Source organism: Nasonia vitripennis, chromosome 4 (genome assembly GCF_009193385.2).
Source record: "Nasonia vitripennis strain AsymCx chromosome 4, Nvit_psr_1.1, whole genome shotgun sequence".
Classification (NCBI taxonomy): Eukaryota; Metazoa; Arthropoda; class Insecta; order Hymenoptera; family Pteromalidae; genus Nasonia; species Nasonia vitripennis.
Genome location: NC_045760.1, coordinates 2,123,019 through 2,138,725, shown reverse-complemented (window position 1 = coordinate 2,138,725; position 15,707 = coordinate 2,123,019). Strand labels below are relative to the sequence as shown.

The 15,707-nt window shown below is 51.6% G+C and overlaps 1 protein-coding gene across 2 annotated transcripts in view; it reads right to left on the bottom strand.

Moving 5' to 3' along the window:
- Positions 1-15,707, bottom strand: part of LOC100121654 (zinc finger protein ush) — an 88,269-nt gene that overhangs the window by 17,407 nt on the left and 55,155 nt on the right. Inside the window, exon 1 of one of the 2 annotated variants that reach the window (XM_016985001.2) lies at positions 12,143-12,430. The exons of the other annotated variant lie outside the window; for it this stretch is intronic. Coding sequence (XP_016840490.1) covers positions 12,143-12,215 — 73 coding nt within the window. The 5' untranslated portion in view covers positions 12,216-12,430. Of the gene's footprint in view, positions 1-12,142; positions 12,431-15,707 lie in introns of those variants that run through there. 2 annotated transcript variants of the gene reach the window in all.

Sequence of the window (15,707 nt, the reverse complement as noted above, 5' to 3'; positions counted from 1 at the left end):
TAACGCGCGCGGAAGGGTTATCACACGCCACCGCCGGATTATTATTCCGTCCCGGCTTTTTTACCCCCTTCGCGCGATTACGATCCCTTTGACTCGGCCATTTTGCTGCTGGCCAGTCTCTCTCTCTCTCTTTATATACGCCGGCCCTTTTAAGCGTACAAAGCCCGCATTGTTTCTTCGCCGGCGCGCGTGAGCTATACTGCACAATGTTCCTTATCGCGTCCGGGGCCGATTTCTTATCCCCTCCCCCGAAAGGATTTCCCTCCCCGCGCGCTGTGAATCGATCTGAAATAAAAACACGCATCGCGGACCGGCAGTCGGTGCCAATTAAAACGTCGCGAAATATCTCGCCGGCCCGATAAATCTCTCATCGGAAATCTAAATATTCAGCGGGCGAGATGGGCCTCGCTCTCGAATAATTAGTTTGCATTTTCGCGTGATCGGGGATATCGATGCCGCATGCGAGCGCGCGCAGCCCGATAACTCAGCGACGTTAAATAATTAATTAAGCCTCGCACTCGCAGCTCTCCCTCGCGGAATCGCTGCGTGAAAAATAAGTGAATAAGCCGGCGACCGATTAAAAATGCATCGGCCTTTCCGTATAGTATATTGTGCGTTATACGACGTATTAAATCATCAAGTAAACAACAACGCCATAAAGAAGAGCTGCAGAGTGAGAGACTCTCTAAGCTTGCGAGCGATTTCCAGTAATTCGAGTGCATACATTACCGCTCTCGATGCTTTAATGGCTCGCTTATCCGACTCGGAGAGGGACTCGCTCTATCGAAATCGTTCCTCAGAATGCAGCCTCTCGCGCGCGCGAACTTTACCCACACGCGCCCGATTTCGAGGACCAATGACGAATTCCCGCGGGCGTCGCGTATAATTAACGCGCGGGGGCATTCGAAATGAGCTGGTTGCGTGCGGCTGCACAAATAGCTATCGAATTAATGGAAGAGAGAGAGAGAGAGAGAGAGAGAGAGAGAGAGAGAGCTCGCGCATGAGTAATATGCAAATACGGCGCATAAAGCACAGCAACACACACGCATGGGTGTAGAGCTTTCCGCCGCTAATTTAATATCTCGCGCCTCTCCTCCTTTATTTTCGCCCTGCTAATGGCAGCAAATTTACCCGCGGCTTCGGTTATCGACGCACATATACAGGCGAATCCTCTCTTAGCTCCTTTTCGCCTTTTTCCTTCGCACGCGCGTTCACGGCTTAATTCATGCTGCTGCTGTCTTGGCCGTAGAGCTTCTCTCTTATTTACTCGCGCGCGGGGCGAGAATTATCGGCGCCTTGGATGTGTAATTTCCGAAGCGCTCTGTAACTCTTTTCGGCGCAGGCTTTTATACGAATCGATGCAGAGGGGTAGTCGTAAATTGCCGATATGGTATTCCTTTGCACTTTCGGCGACGCGACGTTTATCGCGCGCGAGGGAGCAGGGAGAGAAGATGTTTTATTAGGCGCGATGCAGCAGCTCTCTTTCTCTCTCTCTCGCCTTATAAGCAGCGTTCGGCGAATCGAAATATAATAAGACTCTTCGATTGTTTCCGCGAAAGGCAAGCGAGCGTATTACGAATGCGGAGCGAGCTTTCTTTATCTTCGCCGAGGATTTTCACTCTTTCCCCCGCGCTTGCGCGGACTGTAAACTCGATCTAATTAAGAGTAGAGCGACTTATTGGCATCGGACGTATATGATACGCATACGCGCATTCCTCGCAATTTGTTCCGCGGCCGCCGTCGCAAAGGGAGCAGCAAAGACGCTTGTGTGTATAGCATGCATATCGGCGGCGATCTGCCGTGGATATTTCCAAACAATGCGCGCCAGCCGAGCCGAGTGAGCATATCTGCGGAAAAAGAAGAGAACCTCGAAATGATCGGCCTTTATGAAGAGCATCGCCGCGGCCCGTCGCGAGCGCGTAGCTGCAATTAGGCTCGCGGTAGACATGCTCCCCCCCCCCTCCCCCTTTGTGTGCCAGAGACAACGATCTCGCGCCGCGAGCAAACTCCTCTCTCGCTCTCTCGTCTATGAATGAGATCGGCAGAGAGCAGAGGCCGATTTTAGTCTACGTTTATGTGCAGTACAGCCAGAGCGAGGAGGAGGTCGCGATGCCTGATTGGACGGGACTGGTACCGCTCGGGCCAATCGCTGAACTTGCCTCTCTCTCAGTCTCTCCGATCTTCGCAGCCGCTGCTGTTGACTGGATATACGCGTGTCCCTTTCGCCGACGAGGCGAGAGAGAAACCACCTCGTGATCTTGCTTTTCGCGCCTCGCGCGATATTTCGCAAGCCTGTGTCTCGCGTTTCGCTAATTTCGCTCGGAATGCAATTTTTGCATAACGCGCCAGGCTTTAATAGACTCCTCGTCGTCGGGGCTTAAAGTGCCGGCGATTTTTTACCTCTTACGCAAATACGCTCGTTTTGCAACAATATATTCGTGAACGCGTATTAAAAGTAAAAGCTCGCGGCGCGATTAGTTATTCAATAAAAAGGCACGCGTGCTGTATTATAGGCACTTAAAGCGATAAGCAACGTTTAAACGTGTTTCTCTCTGTTAAGGGGTGGTCGGCTACCGGGCTACTCGATATTAATAACACACTCGCTCGACGGCATAGAGAGGATTCCGCTCGAGGGCTCCGCACGCGCGCCTGATTATACACGATGCTACTCTTTCTCTCTCTCTCTCTCTCTCTCTCTCTCTTTTAGATGATACGATATTAGCGCGTAATGAATGCGCGCAATCCTCCGTCGAATCGACGTCTTTTCTCTCACGTCTGATTTATCGCTGCGCGTCTCTGCGTAAGCGAGAGCGTATAATATAAACGTGTGTACACAGATGGCTCTCTGTGTGATATTGCGCGCGGGAATTCGCGAATTACGTGACAGATTGCTGTCGCCATCGCGTCGCGACTACAGATTTCTCTTATCGAACAATGAGCGGCTTGTGTGTCCGTCACGACGACGTGTACACTTTGCAATTATTCCTTCGATAATCCGAACAATATCGCGTACAGTCGTCGGTATTATTGCAGCGATGAGTGTATATCGTCGCGGCGATGATAAAATTGCTAACGAACCATTCACGCGCGCGCACCGTGAATGCATCATACTCCTAAGAGCATTAATCAGGAAAAATTCAATCTTTATGCACACAAGACGACGAGAGAGAAGTGCGAGTGCGTATAATACACGGGCGGTCTTCTCTCGACGAAAGGCGATCGATAAATATAAGCTTATAATCTGCGAGAGGCTGAAAAAGCTAGCGGAAGAGAGGAGAGTTCCTCCCTTATCCCCGAGGATCTTTCTGCGGTTACGAGGGGGCTCGACAAATTGCCGCCAATTAAAATTCCCGCTCTCGTGTGCGCTCGTCGCGCCCCGGCCAGCCTCGTATACAGGCTTTCTCGCTTTTACCTGCGACCTCGGACCCTTGATTCTCCTTAATTAAGTTGTGTGCGGAGAGAGAGAGAGAGAGAGAGAGAGAGATCCGAGCTTCCTCTCTCGCGTGCACACGCGGCCGCTCATCGTGAATTAATTCGGATCTCGATGCAGCCCGCCGAGGGAAGAGCAGCATGCAGTGCCAGTTTCTCTGCTCGCCTCCCGGATGCGCTAATTTCAATGGCTTTAACGAACGGCTACACCTTCATTCTTTGTTCGCTGCTCTTCCTTGGAATTTCTGTCGGCTTGGCCGGTGCTGGCCCTGTTGTGTCGCTCTCGCACCTAATTGATTCCACACGGAGCCTATTTATCCCAGCACGCTCGCGACCTTACGGTCTACTTGATACTTTGCTATTCATATCTCACTGGCATTCGTCGCTATTGCATCAGGCAAACACACGGTAGATCCTCCAACGATAACAGCATAATATCGCGTGACACGTGATTTTTCGATCTGCATACGCAGTTATTAGACACATCGATTCCCATTCAATAGAACGACACGGCCGGTTTCGCAAGAGCGTATGTGTACATAAATTCTCCAAGCGTACAACACAGGCGCACACACTGTTATTCCGCGCGTCCGCGTGTTTATCTCGCGCACACGTCGAGGGCAGAGAAAAAGACAGCGGCGGCGAAGGTGCGGAAATCCCGCGGTAATCCGGCAAAGGCGCGTTTTAATCATCGAGCAGCAGAGCAGCTAGAAACGGATCCTCTCTCGGCCGCGCGAGATAGAGCTGGTCCGACCAGCTGAGCTTCGAGTGGATGAGGAGGAGGAGAGAAACAGAAAACGAGGATACGAGAGACGGAGGATTGGAGAGAGTAGGTGGCGTATACGACAGAGAGAGAGAGAGAGAGAGCGAAGCTTATCTCGAATTCGCAGACGCGCGTCGCGATCGATATATCTCGCGGCGCTATGCTGCTGGCTCGCTCCTCTCTCGATACGCGCCCCCGTATTATGACGCCCACCGCTTTCCTTGCTTTGTAAATAGCGTATTTATCATCTCTCTCTAGCGCGCGAATTCGCGATTTTAAAGCGGATTTGGCGCGAAAAAAGAGCGAGAGATAACCCGCCAATATCTGCGAGCGAGCGAGCGAGTACACCTAAATGCTCTCTCTCTCTATATATATATATATATATATATATATACATATGGAGCGATCCAAGGGAGTGAGAGAAGAGAGATGGGCTAGCGCACGGCTCGCTACTGCAGAAAAGATCAATTTTAGATTCGCCGCGATTTATAACTTCCTCTAATATGACGTCGATACGATCTACGAGGCCTGCTCTCTCTCTCTCTCTCTCTCTCTCGGCGGCGAAATCTCCGCGAAGAACTACCTCGATGGACCTCTCCTTTTTTCTCGCTCTCCAGCTTTCTTACCTAGAGTCGAGTCGCGGGTCTTTAATATGCGCGGGGGTGAAGATTAGCCGCGTGATTTGTGCCCGGGCGACGAGGAACCTAATGCTCTCGCCACCGAGACATTATCCCTCGCTTTGTCGAACTCGACGAATGGTCCGCCGCTTGGCGAAAAACTCATTTTAATATACACGAGTTCGCGCGCCTTTACAGCCGCCACTATAAAAACAAAGCTGCCGCCGCGCGCAGTAGTAAAGCGAGCGAGAGAGAGCGTTAATCTCGCCATAAAATTCTCGAGGGAGGGACACACAAGGTTTACAAGCCGCGAGCCAGCGCACGTGTTTGTCTTGGCCTGACGCGTCACCTGCGCATTCCAAGATACAGCCCTCCCGCGCACCTTTTATATATATATACACGCTGCTCTACTCTCGTCACGTGTGTGCGCCCGGGTTCTCTCTCTCTCTCTCTCTCTCTCGATATATACGTAAACAACGGAGCAGCGTCGCGTTATCAGCGAGGCGCAGCGTCGACGCTCTTGGGGTAGTGCTGCGGCAGTGGTAGTAGAGCGTCGCGTCTTTATCGCGGCTCGCTGCTGCTGCTGCTGCTGGCGAGCGCTATCGGGCGGCCATTAGAATATCTAAATACCAACCCGAGTTACACGTCGTCGGGTCCCAGAGAGCAAGTTTAAATCCTCCTTCGGAGCCGCTTGTGCCGAAGAAGAGGAGCCAGCGAGAGAGGAGACGACAGGGGATGATACAGCGATTTTTGCGGATATAGCTGGCAATTATAATATCCTCTCTCTGCGCGTAGTATATAGGGGGAAGCTGAGCGCGCGGTGTGTATCGATTTTTCAATTTGTCACACTTGTGTAAACGCGCGCCGCAGCGCCGGCGAAATCTATTACGCCGAGGCGCGCGCGCTATCTGTCTCTCTCTCTCTCTCTCTCTCTCTCTCTCTCTCTCTCTCTCTCTCTCTCTCTCTCTTTTTATGTATATTTTTTATATTCGTCTACGTCAAGGTGCCGCGGCCGAGAGAGGCTTATCTGCAGGGCGCACGCATCCCTCCCGATGATGCCTTTCTTTTCAGAAATATACCCCCTCTTTTTTCTTCATATACAGATTTATAAGCGCCGCGCGAGTATTCTTGATACGCCGAGGAGGATTAGACGGAGCTTGATGAGGTGTGTGTGTGTGTGTGTGTGTGCGTGTGTGGTGGGCGTAAGCGCACTGCAGCTCTGCAGCGACGCGAGTGTAGTTCTAAGGTAAATCTCGGGAAGGGTTAAGTTGTAGGACACTGGCTGGCCGCGGCAGATAAGAACAGCGCGGGATCGCTCATAGAGCCGCAGAATCCGCAGGACCTATATATATACGCGTGTGTGTGTGTGTGTATACCCGTGGGTGGGTGGGCGAGAGCAGACTGAGAGATAGAGATACCACCGCGGGAAGGGGTTGCTGCTGCCAAGCCGAGAAGATGACTTCTCTCTCTCTCTCTCTCTCTCTCTCGAGGGAGAGAGAGAGAGAGAGAGAGAGAAGCTACCGACACAGCGTTCGCAGCTCTGCTAATTGTTTTCTACTCCGAGGATCGATTCTTTGACTCTGATGAGCCGTCATCGCTCGGGGGCTGTAAAAGCCCGTCGCAGAGAAATCTGATATCGATGTAAGTTATTACGCGCGAGAGAGAGAGAGAGAGAGAGAGAGAGAGAGAGAGAGAGAGAGCAAGCGGGAGAATATCGCATTGAGGATTCCACGTCGTCGTGCAATGCAGAACTCGCGAAGGTGGCGGTGGAATAAATCAGCGGCGCGATCTTAATAAATGCGAGCTACCTCTCTCTCTCGGGGTTGCTGGAAACGTCGGGCGGCGCTTGGCAGGCAGCTAATATCCTCCTGGTCGCTATCCCTAGGCTCATCTCAATAAATTCAATATACTTGTGTAAATCGCAGCCCCGCCGCCGCCGTCGTCGTCACCAATACCACCTCCTCTCTCTCTCTCCCGTATATAACCGTCGTCGGAATTATACCCGCTCTAATATCGAGATATAGCTTATATTGATTATCGATCCGGCGTTGCATACACTCTTCGGAGTAGCGGCTGTTACTAATGAGACAGCTCGTATCTTGGCTAGTAGGCGATAGAAAAGAAATTTCGAGAGCTTTGGCCGTCTCTCTCTCTCTCTCTCTCTCTCTGGCGAGAGAAAAGTTTGTCGCCGCGGGCTATCTCTCCGGGTAATTCCTTAGCAATCAATGGGAATTTAGCCGGCGAACGAGTTTTTCATCGAGTCGTTAGTTACGGGACTTTGTCACAGCCCGCGTCTCTATCCCTCTCTAATCGACTCGCTTGAGCTGCACACGCGTATGAATTTCGCGTTTGCGCATAAATTAGCGAACAAACTTATCGCCGCGAATAAACAACAAGTCGCGAGAGATAGAAAGGTGAGCTGCCCGAAAATATAAGAAAGATTCCTCCGAGTCTCGGCACGTCCGCCTCCTCTGGCGACTATAGCCGCGGCGCAGTTATATCTACGACTCGTTCTCTCTCGGTTATACCGCGCTTGCGAGCTTCGGCCGCGCAGATAAAAATAATAAATCATCGGGCTGCCTCGGCGAGCGCGCGCGCATGCATTTGCCGATTTCTCCGGTATCTTCGGCCCGATACGGAAATGGGCACGTAGATACGTCCGCCGCGTTGCTGCTGCTGCAGCTGCTGCCAAAGGGGTTGCTACGGAGAGAGAGAGAGAGAGAGAGAGAGAGAGAGAGAGAGAGCGAGTGGCGGTATCTTCGCGCGCGCCGAGGCCCGATTAATAACGAGCAGTCGTTATACCCCCGCGCTAGAGAGGGAGAGCGGAAGATAAGGAAGTGCTGCGCGTCTCGTTTCAGCCCGGGCGGATTTCTTCCCTCTTTTTTCTCGATTGTTACTCCGCGAATTAGAATCGACGCGCATGGGAAATGCGAAATTCATCGACGCAAAAGAGGATATACGTGTACGTGTGGGTATAGGGGGGAGGTCTGAAAGGCAGCGAGAGGTGGCGTAATGCGGTTCGCTCGAGCTTATCGCGAAGCGCACGCGGTCTCCACCGCCAGTCACCGGCTCTTTCTCCCTCTCTTCCTCCCTTATTCGTATCGGCCATTTGGCAGCCAGTTTTCTGATTACGATGAATTTCTTTCCAGCCAATGCCAGCTACATAGTCGGAGATAGATGCAATTTTTAAAATTCGTTACACCCGACGCTGACTAAAAAAGTCCTCCCGAGAACGAGGAAACGTGCGGCTCTGCGCAGAGAGCAAGTACACGTGAAAGGATTAATTGGCGCAGATCTCCCGTCGGCGGCGGGTTATATACACACACACGAGGCGGGCCCGGTAACGGCAAGTTTTCGCGGCTCATCCGGTTATGGGCTTATCGATCATCAAAATCACGAAAGAGAGAGAAGAGAGCTGGGGCTCGTTTGGAGAGCGCACGCAAAATATATCGGCTCTCGATCGAGACTAGAGCCCCGAAGGGTCCCGAACGGAGAGAGAGAGAGAGAGAGAGAGAGGAAAAAGAGAGGAGCACCAGGTGCAGCGCTCGATGTAATGCCGATATCGCGGCCGAGCTCCTTCTTCTTCGGAGAGCTGAGAGGCCGTTTCCTTCGGATCTCGCGCAGCCCAACAATGCCCCGCGCGATTGATTCGCGCGCATATAGCTTGCACGTAAATTAATATTTCATCGGCAACGCGCGCGGCTTTCTCTCTTTTCAGGTATATCTGCAGAGAGCTTATACGAGGAGAGATGCCCTCCTACAGATAGACACTGCACGCAGCTAAGTGTGTGTGTGTCTGTGCTAACCTGTTATTAGACACTGCCCTATACAAACAACGTGTTAATCGGACGACTCGCTCCTTTGCCCTCTCTCTAACGTATATCGAGGGCTGCTTTTCTCGCGCGCGCGGCTCTCGAAGCGTGGAAACCGATTTATCGATCGCCGCAGAGAGACAGAGCCGACTCGGACGATGCGAGAGGATGGAAATCCGCAGCGAGAGTTGGACTTATATTGTGCGCCTCCTATCAATAGTCGAACTAGTTAACGTGTGAATGGACTCGGTTAGACATATGTTAGATTGACTCTCTCAGCTCTTTTTATTGCATTGAGAATTCTCGACTCACGTGACATCGAGTCTGTAGCGCATGTACGCGCGTACATTATGGTTTTATACAGAAACTTTTGCCGGTGCACAGCTGCGGGTAAATGAAACGAGCGTACACGTATCCGCTACTTTGTGCCGCCGTATAGATACAGCTGTGCTATACACACCACTCAAGGCTGATGCGCTCCAATTAAACCGCGCGAATAGAACGATGATGACTATCTTAATCGTCGGTCATTAGGACCTGTTACACACACAAACTCTCTCGTGCTGCGAGTATACGGAACAGGTGGCTGAGTTTCACACAGACGGATCGAGAGAGATCGTCTACAGAACAAATTCGCGCAAAAGCTTGCAATATTATCCCAGCCGAGGATCACCGCGCACGAGAAGTACACATCAGTTATAAGGTGTATCGGCTGATCGGCTGCACGAAAGAGAGTCGAACAGCAGAGAGGGAGACGATCCCATCGAGCGGAAAGAAGGTAAACTTTCAGGCCCGGATCAGCACGCATCGCGTGGGAGGCTCGCGAAATCGAGATTCTCGCGCGATAGACTCGAAGCAGCAGCGGCAGCCCAGTAGATGGCCCTCGGTCATGGATGCGCTGCACCGCGATCCTCGCTCGGCGGCTGCTGCGCTGCTATCTCTCTCCCTCCTCTCCTTCCCGCCGTCTTATGATTTGTTTACTCTCGGACATATCGAGCGGGACGCCCCCATCATCCCCCGGTGTACATCGGCTGCGCCGTATCGAACTCTGACCCTTGGCTAATTGTTGTTGGCTCTAGATCGAGGATAACGCCAGGAGAGAGAGAGAGAGAGGGAGAGAGAGAGAGAGAGCCCTCCTCCTCAGGCGCGTGCATGTGATGCAGCGCCGGATCGCTCATTACGTCGATGCGCGGGGCCAGATTCCGACTGACGTCATTTTCATCGCTGCTCGAATCTACTTTTTTAAACGGATTTTCAGACCGAACTTTCTCTAGCAGTTTATTAAAAATGTTTATCCGCATGAGAACGGGACGTGCAACTGTATTATTTTACTGCAGCGCACAGGTCGTTAGCGAGCGAGCCTCGTCAACGTCAATTCCTATCTTTTGGTTCAACATTTTCGTCGGCGGAGATCCTGCAAGCGTCAGCTCTACTGCACTCGTTTGCGTCTTTTTGTTATCGATTTCGGGGGGAAAGCGGCTATTTCGGATTTCGCTTATATTTTCAATGCGCGATCGTCATTATTATTTTTTTTTAATGATTCAAAACAACGGAAAGCGCTTGATACTCGGAACGAGATAAGGCCGGCGCAGAGAGGGAGAGAGCTCGAACAAACCGTTCATTCATCCTCCGCTTCGCGCGAGGGGGTTTAGATAAAGTGACGCTTCTAGTTTTAGAAGCAAAAACAGGATGTCGCTCGGCCAGATAGATAAGGCAATCAATCTCGAAAATCACCAGTGTAAATTTAACCTTAATTGTACGTTCGAAAATTGTTTATAGCTCGAGAGCCAGAGAGAGAGAGAGAGAGAGAGAGAGAGAGAGAAAATCTTATCTCAGCTCATATCCTGCGCTTTTCCCCCGTACACGGGCTTGACCGACAACGAATGCATCTTAAGAGGCGCCCCCCCCATTAGTCGCTGCTTCCGTCGGCGGCAAAGTATTTTTACGTGCTTCTCCTTAAAAGCTTGCGTCACTCGCGCTCGGCGCCGGTATAATCCGTGAGGTGTATACACGAAACGTTACACAAACGAGGATACCAGGGCTCTATCGTCCTGCGCAGCGAGAGATGACGCAAGCGCGCCTCATAAATTATCTTCGCAGAAGTCGGCTTGTGCACACACGGGGGAGAGTTAATCTGATGCTGTGTATACGAGCACTTAACGAGAGGAGAAAATCTCTCACAGGAAAGCGACGACGAGCGTATAAGAGAATCCGAGAAGCTGGAAAGTCGCGGCGAGCCTCGTCCTCTGATCGATCGATCGATCCATACACGCCTCTCTCGTACGCTGCGGCTTTCAATGAGAGGAGGAGGAGGAGGAGGAGAAGGAGAGGGGCCCTCGTTGTTTCGCAATTATCTCGTTCGCCGATCGGACCCTCCCACGTGTTAATTTGCTTGTTGGTTAACTCGCCACCCCTTTTTTTCTCGAGACGACTTTTTGGGGAGAAGCCCGCTGCATCACAGAACCGTCTTCGTTCCGAGAAGAATCAAAGGAAGGCTCGTCTCGATATTCGATCGCCGGATCGGTTGATTGTTCCAGGGAAGGTCCGTCGAGCGGATAGCATCGATGATTTGAATACACACTTTGGTCACTCGTCGACTCTCTAATTGAGAGCTCGGGAGCACACTGCACTTGTGTGTTATAGCATTCGAAGAATCGCGAGAGAGGGTGAAAATTCGCGAGTACCAGCGGGTTATCGATATTTTCCGAGCGAATTATCGGACGATAGCGTCGTCTAGACGATGCTATCGTCCTCGATCGCCGCGTATAGGTAACCCCTCCTTGGAATGTCAATACTGCAGCAGATAGCATCGGCACCGCAGCATCCGCTCAGTATCGGCGTGTGTACGGGCTGGAGGATCGCTTCTCAGCTACTTCTCAACCGCCTCAACCGCTATTGCACGCTGTGTACGAAATCCAACTTAGCCCCTTACACAGAGCGCGCGAGTGAGCCGTCGGGTTGATTTTATTACGCGGACACGCCAATTCCACAGAGACACTGACCACGACGCCCATCCTCGCGGGCAGGGCCGGAAGTGACGTCACGCGAAAGTAACGGGCGCCTTCGAGATAAGCCGGCGTTATCGCGGGATCTTAATGAACTCCTCCCATTAACGCCCCGAGGCTGCCGCAGAGTCTCTCTCTCTCTCTCTCTCTCCGGCGTGTGTTTCCTCGGCGCAAGTACACAACGGCGACTCTCACTTTTCAGCTGTGTGCGCGGCTTTTCACTCGGTCCTGCGGCGGCGAGAATCGTTTACCGCAACTGTTTACATTGTAAACCGCTGGCGAGATAGATAGAGAGAGAGAGAGAGAGAGAGAGAGAGAGAGAGAGAGAGAGAGAGAACGATTGCCGTTATAACGAAGGCTGAATCGCGGGTAAAAATACACGCGGAGAATGCATTGGATAAGATCGGTTCGAAATTATAAATTCACGGGGTTTCCATGACAATAAAGACTGCGAGCTGGAAAATAATTCAACGTCGTCGATGAACCGTTATGACAGCCATGTAGGAATATACTCACTGATGGGTTTAACAGCTGCGGCCGCACGAAGACTACTGGCTCCTCGACGCTGACGCCACAGGATGACACTCATCGCACCGGGTTAATATTCGATTGACACACACACACACACACTGTATTAATTTTTCTCACGACACGCGGGCCGACATGGCGAGCACTGCGGTATAGTTTCGGGAAAGCCGCGCCGGAATAAAATAACACACAGAGAGCCGAGTACACGCGATGGCCAAGTGCCGATGCTATCGCGAACGGCGCACGGCCCGTTGATCAAGATGCGCGGTTGTCGCATGCGCGATCGATAGCGATCCCGATGCGATTAGCCTGAATCGCTGATTCTTAAAAATAAAGCACTCGAATTATCCAAGAGAGAGAGAGAGAGAGAGAGAGAGAGAGAGAAAGAAAAATCCTCGAGGCGCTCGCTCCGAGGGCGACACTATCACTGCCGCCGGCTCGGCTCTGTCTGTCTCGCCAACCTGCCTTATCACCGCCGCTCTCTTCTCTCACTCTCGCGCTGCGTAGCTATATATACCATGCACGCTCCCTTCTTTTCTCTCTCTCTCTCTCTCTCTCTCTCTCTCTCTCTCTCTCTCTCTTCCCTTGCCACCGCCGCGCGATAATCAAAGCAAACACCGATTCTTCCTCGTAGCTTTTTCCTCTCTCTCCACGGTCTGACCTTCAGTTATAGGTTCGTATAGCAAGGCGCGCACTGAACTTGACACGGAAGATAGAGCCTCCTGCTGCAGGAGATTCCGTATTGGAGACCTGTTCTTCTGTTTTCTTTTTCCATCCGATCGTGGAATTTTTTTCTTTCGACGCGCATGTGTATTTAGTTTTATACACTGTCACTTTACAACAAGCATACGCGCCGATAAGATAAATACCCTCGGAGTATTTTCGTTGCAGCAGAGCAGCGTGTGTGGGAGTATTTTTAAATATATCGTTACACGTATCCTCAGCGCGCGCCGATAAAATCTAAGGCGATAATCGTCCGATTCTTAAAATAACGATCGCGATGCGAGCGCGGATAACCAGTCAAGCGAACTTGGATTGCATATTTCAAAAATAAGTCTCTCTCTCTCTCTCTCTCTCTCTCGGATAACGTCGAGTGTAATTTCGAAGGTATGAGAGAGAAGAGATTCTTTAAAATTATGGGTCGGTCCGTCGCGCGCGCATCGACTGCAGCAGCTCGAGAAAATCCAGAGGTAGAAAACGCTTGAACTTCGCCGATAGCAAGCCCGATAAGGATAAGGATGACGATAGCGATACGGCTTCGTCCAACGTGTGTTACAACGACGCCGTGACTAATGGCGATCGTCCGATAGCACACGGTCGATCGTAAAACACGTAAGGATGCTCGCTCTCTATCTATTTGCGCTTCTCTCTCTCTCTCTCTCTCTCTCTCTCTCTCTCTCTCTCTCTCTCTCTCTCGTCGTTGGATTCCGCATCTCTCCAGACGTCCGCGAACCACGTGGTCTCACGAGGGCGCATCGTGAAACTGGATACGCGAGCTCGCGAGTTGCGCAACACACGCAGCCTAGTTTTACATTCCGCCGATCTGCATGAGAACGACGAGGTCGGGTTACGTTTTTCGAAAACGAAATAAAAAACGTCCCGTCGGATATATTAAAAATTAAAATTCAGCCGTTAGAACTGGGAACAACAAGTATGTAGGCGCGACACTTATCGTTTTCCGAGAGACGCGCGAATATCTACGTTGTCGCTTTCGCTCCAGATCGGTCAAGCATAGAGCCGAGCGCTATCAATTTCGCGCTACGAACAATTTCTCTCGGCTCTTGACACTCGGTTTAATGCATGGCTTTCTTTTTGCAGCCAGCTGTACGTATGCCGATTTATCGATGCACATAATACACACATACGCGAGCGTAGACGCAAAAAGTAAATCGCGCTCGATCTGCTTCTGCGAATTTGTGACGGAACGTCGAAAGGGAGAGAGTGAGCTGTTAAAAGAGATATCCCTGGCGCCCGGCATATCTCCTTCGTTAAGGTCACGAGTAGTAAGAGGGGAAAGGGGAAAAAGAGATCGAAAGAGGAAGATGCGTCGGAATGTTCATTAAGCTCTCTGGTGTGCGGACACTGGTGTGTTTTTGAAAGGAATAACGCGCGGTTTCTGCGAATACATTACGATTGTATCTTGTAAATTACAAATCGTATACACGGGAAGAACAAAGTTGGACGCAGGTATAGGAGGTAAAAAAAAAAAAAAGAAGCCGCCGATCTAATTCGGCGTAAAATTTAATTACAGCCGATGCGCTCGGTGTTATTATGGTGAAGGAGCCAAGCGCTCAGAGAGGAATCGATGCAAAAAATCTCGAGCAGCTATACATCACTCTCGTAATCGGACTGCCAGAGTGAGCGAGAGCGAGGGAGAAAGAAGACGCAGAACGAAAGGGGTCCTTGATATTCCTCGACTGGCGCGCAGCACACAGTGGTCCCACTGTCTCTCGCTCTCTGGGCTTCTTCGCTACTACTATACGGCGCGAGGAGGTCCCGGAGGAATCAACTCGTCCGGGAACGTCTACGGTCTAGACTCTCGCGCGCGCGCATCCCTTATCTCTCTCCGCTATCGTTTTCTTTATCTGCGCAGCCGCTCGCGAGCGCTTCTCTCTCCGCCGCAGATGCCCCTGCGATTATAGCCTCTCCTCGTGCGTCGCTGCTGCTCGCTTATCGCTCGTTCGCGCGCAGGAAAGAGTTTTGCGTATACAGGCGAAATCGCGATAAAGCTCGCGCAGCCGCTCTATAGCTGTGCTATGCGTGTGATGCACAAAGGAAGCTTTTCTTCGCCGCGCGAGTGACCGTCTGTTTGTTTTACATGGAAACGGGTGGCGAGAGATATGACCGGCTCGTGTGTGTGTGTATGTACGAACATAAAAAGGTAATCCCTGAATTCGCTGCAGGCCTCTTTGCGCACTCGATACACGTAGTGCGGGGCTAAGAAAGAGGGAGGAAGGGCGGCTCTGCAAAAAGCACACAGCGGCTTGTAAAAAGCGCGAGAGAGCTGAGAGAATGGTAGTCGATAAGACCGGTATAAATCAGCGGCTTTAGCCGCGACTAGTTCCGATCGTTAATCCCGACGCAATCTTCGAGAGCACGAGTCTCGGATAAACCGGGACCACGGAACGAGCGTTCCGTCAAGCTTGCGAAAAAGTTGAAGCTTTTTATCGACGAGCGCCCTCCTACCCCTCGCGCTTTCTAGAGACGTGTCCGGGGCGCAATTATGATTACGAGCCCTCGAGCAGAGAGAGTGAGAGAAGGACGATTAGGCAGCAGCGCGTCAAAACGGCAGCGAACAAATGGACGCGGCTCTCTCGCTCTCTCACTGCGCCGCTGGAGATTACACAAATGAGAAATGACCATCGGGGCTATCGGTCGCGCAACTTCCTCGCGCGAGCGCTGGACCACGGGGGAGGGTGAGACGAAGGGGGAAGAGGCGGGGGGGGGGCACGAACTGTCGCCCCCCTGCGATCTACAAATGTCCGGCATTCAGCTACGTCAAGTCTCTCTATCTGCGTCTCTCTTACACGTAGCCCAGGGCGATTTACAAAGG